The sequence below is a fragment of the Protopterus annectens genome, chromosome 14.part0, assembly GCF_019279795.1.
Source record: "Protopterus annectens isolate FY-2018-M chromosome 14.part0, PAN1.0, whole genome shotgun sequence".
NCBI lineage: Eukaryota > Metazoa > Chordata > Ceratodontiformes > Protopteridae > Protopterus > Protopterus annectens.
In genome coordinates, this window is record NC_056748.1 from 719,446,745 (window position 1) to 719,450,383 (window position 3,639).

Sequence of the window (3,639 nt, forward strand, 5' to 3'; positions counted from 1 at the left end):
CAGTTTGGAGACAAAGTCAGAGAGGCGAGATTGCGTTGGTTTGGACATGTGCTGAGGAGTGATGATGGGTATATTGGGAAAATGATGCTAAGGATGGAGCTGCCAAGTAAGAGGAAAAGAGGAAGGCCTAAGTTAAGGTTTATGGACGTGGTGAGAGAGGACATGCAAGCGGTTAGTGTGACAGAGCAATATGCAGAGGACAGGAAGTAATGGAAACAGATGATCCGCTGTGACGACCCCTAACGGGAACAGCCGAAAGAGAAGAATTACCCATTTAAGACTGACAGCAGTACCTGGGTAAACTACAGATTTAAATGTGTCTTATGATATGTCATGCAGGTGGAGACAAATTTCTCATCGAAGTATGTGAGAAGTTGAGTTAAAAAAAGTAGGTGGGCCTTCCCTTCCTTTGGCTCCAATGCAAGGAAATAAAAGTTTTAAAAACTACAAGAAGGTTTCTGGTACATACACACTGCTGGAACCATACTGTAGGGAGAAAATAAATCTAACGATTGAGTTAAAGTGTATGAGACAGTGGAGTTTTCCTTTAAGTACTGGGATTAGAAAAAGGGGACAAATACACACTTCCAAGCATTCAGTCAGGCTGATTCACATAAAGTGCGCATTGCTTTTTTCAGTAGTTTTTAAACGTCTGAACTTGCAGTTATAGACAGTATTTTAGCACAGAAAATAAGACCCTCTGTTAACCATTACCAACCCATGTAGCTATACAGTTTAAATGTAAACCAACGTTACAGAACAACCTACTGTCATAAATATCCCCACACCATTTTATAACCACCCCGTATATAACTAGCAGTCAAAAAAAATATCAACAGTTCCCCACTTAATGCAAAATTACGAATATTTACATTTCACACAAAAGTTACGTCGCACCATCGTGCAGAGAACGGTCTACTCACTTTAAGTATGCACGTGTAAAGATGTTTTACACTTAAATCACCATTTACTGATTTACAATCACACAAGTTAAGTATTAACACACAACAATATACCAATTATTACTAAATACAGCTGTATACCCGTCTTTCAAAATGCGCTTAAAAAAGACGTGGAGCAAATGGCCGAGTAAACGGGAAAATGTCACGTAGCAAATGGCCGTTCGCTTCTCTTTCTTGCTAGACCACTGATAGCCGAATCCTCCTCAACTCCTCCTTTTCCCCGCCCCATATCGTCAATCGTGACGACAGTGGGGTGTCTGCAGCCGTGGGAACGAGCCACGACCAAAAACTATGCCGCGGGAAAAGATGGCCTCTCGCATCCAAATTATTGCAAAACAGGCCCGCAGTACTTTTAAAAATTTAGGTTCTGAGCATTACGACAATAACAAGGTATTCCTAGCCAACCTAACTAAACTAAAAAATCTTTTAACTGAGATAAGAGCTCAAGATTTGAACATCGAGCCGAGAGTAGCAGATCCTGTTCCTGTGCCGTCCAGCCCCCCGGTTACATATATGCAGATCTGTGAAAATGATGTGTTCAGCATGGGCGTATTTCTGTTAAAAAGTGGAGCTTGCATCCCCCTACACGATCACCCCGGTATGAATGGGATGTTAAAGGTTTTATATGGCAAAGTTAGAATCAGTTGTTTTGACAAATTGGATAAACCTTCTAATGTGAAAAAAGAAATTGCGTTTAATCCACCACTGCTTCCGTATCAGGTAGACATTTTGTGGAGATCTGTGTTTAGATCTGTTGGAGAGTTCACAGAGTCGTGTGGCCCTTGTGTATTGGGTCCCCAGAAAGATAACCTCCATCAGATCACTGCTGTGGATGGGCCAGCTGCATTCTTAGACATTTTGGCCCCACCATATGATCCAGATGATGGCAGGGACTGCCATTACTACAGTGTCATTCAACCAGCTGCTGAAGAAGATGCTTCTGTTCATGGAATCCAACAGGAGCGATGGTTGCTTGAAATACCTCAACCAGCAGAATTTTGGTGTGTTGGAGAGTCCTACCCTGGTCCAAAAGTTACAATTTAAACCTTTTCCCAATGTTTTCAGCTGTGATAAGTCTGTATTACTTGTTATGCCATTGAAAAAATGTATAACTGTTGCAGATCATTTTGGATCTAATGGAATAACTCTTCATGAGACCAGTTTCAGTGGATATGTACAATACAGAACAACACTTGCTGAGGTGGGCAGCAGTTCATGTCCTCACCATTTGTGATGCAACTCATTCTGTCACCTGTTGAGGATTCAGAGCACATCTATAGCAGCCATAGTAAATGCTCTTGACAGTTCAGTGTTTCCAAGTAACTGTTAAAACAGTACCATGGACTGTAACTGAAATAGTCATTCTAGTTTTGTGTCACAGCTAATTTATTGGAATTATGCCTTTTTCACTAATTGGCAGTTTCATAGTGAGTCAGTAAATAAAGCATATATAAGTTCACTAACCTGCTGCTATGGTATTACTGCTTTCAGATAGGAGATGCATGCTGAATATTTTAGGGTATTTTACCACCACTTTAGTAGTAGTTTCATGATGCATTCCTCATTACTTGATGAAGTGCCTCACATCTTGTTCATGTTGGAGACATAGTTTGGGTGCCAACCCCCTTTTCTAAATCATTACGCTTGAAGCTTAGTGATTGTCGCTCTTCCATATTGAGGGGTGGAGATGGGGACACCTTTCACCTTCTTTTTGCTTTTCTTAGTGGATAAACAAGTCTGATGTCTAGGAGCACACACTTTGTAGTTAAGAGGCACAGTACATGCTTTCCATGCCTTGCGTTTGTCCAGCTCCAGAGGTAAATGTAAAGCACATTTTGACAGACTGATGCATAGCACCAGCAGGTGTTAAACTGTCAACCGCGGTCTGCTTTACTGGAAAGGTTAGTGTATCTGTGCTTGTGGTAATGTACACTTAACAACTCTCAAAAGCTGGTAGAGCTACATCGGCAAAGCTTATGAGGCAAAACATCTTGAAATATGTCAGAAGCCGCGTGTCTTGTTTTTCTTGTCTATAGTTTTTGCTAATGGTTTTGTTGGATGCGCAAAGCATATGACATTGGCCTTTCCGTTACCAAGTTCTGACATCCTTAGTTTCAGTGTGAAATGCTTGTTCTAGAAAACTAATAATTTCGTAATACCAAAGATTTCCAGACAGAGCTGAACAGCAACAGAATTACATGCTTGAAAAAGAATTAAGAATTGTGTTTCTTGAACTGCTGGTTGATGTCACTGTATATGATTTTGTTTCACTGCATAATATTTTTATGGCACTGAGAACCATTACTCGAATCTAACAGTATGCTTGCCACTGGTAGTGCTAGTATTTCTTTCACTTTATACTAATACTTTCGTGATTGCTGTTGTGTCTGGTAGAATCCTTAAGGAAGTGGGTTTTTCTAAAGATTTGCACAGTTTTAAGTGCAAATCACAATTTCATCCACCATTGTAAAGTTGCAACAGTTTTATTTGAATGCAAGAAGACGACATTAACTTGACTTGATATTCTTAACAGGAGGAGGATTAGAAAAGGTGGAATGATGGCAATCCATATATAAAGCCTTAGTGATATTTTTGCCCATCTGTTATTTTAACACACTAATTTTTACTTTCATGAATAGAAGTGGACCAAGTATTTTTTATAATATTTACTTGTATG

The 3,639-nt window shown here is 39.9% G+C and overlaps 1 protein-coding gene across 1 annotated transcript; it reads left to right on the forward strand.

The window, feature by feature from the left end:
- The first annotated feature begins 1,055 nt into the window (after positions 1 to 1,055).
- On the forward strand, positions 1,056 to 2,421 carry ADO (2-aminoethanethiol dioxygenase). The gene has a single exon (XM_044056461.1). It carries the CDS (start codon positions 1,254 to 1,256, stop codon positions 2,004 to 2,006), a length of 753 nt encoding a protein of 250 aa, XP_043912396.1. The 5' UTR covers positions 1,056 to 1,253; the 3' UTR covers positions 2,007 to 2,421.
- The last annotated feature ends 1,218 nt before the right edge of the window (positions 2,422 to 3,639 follow it).

Bases quoted from the DNA above. Each gene is read 5' to 3' on its own strand.
- ADO (XM_044056461.1), top strand. From the start codon at position 1,254: ATGCCGCGGGAAAAGATGGCCTCTCGCATCCAAATTATTGCAAAACAG.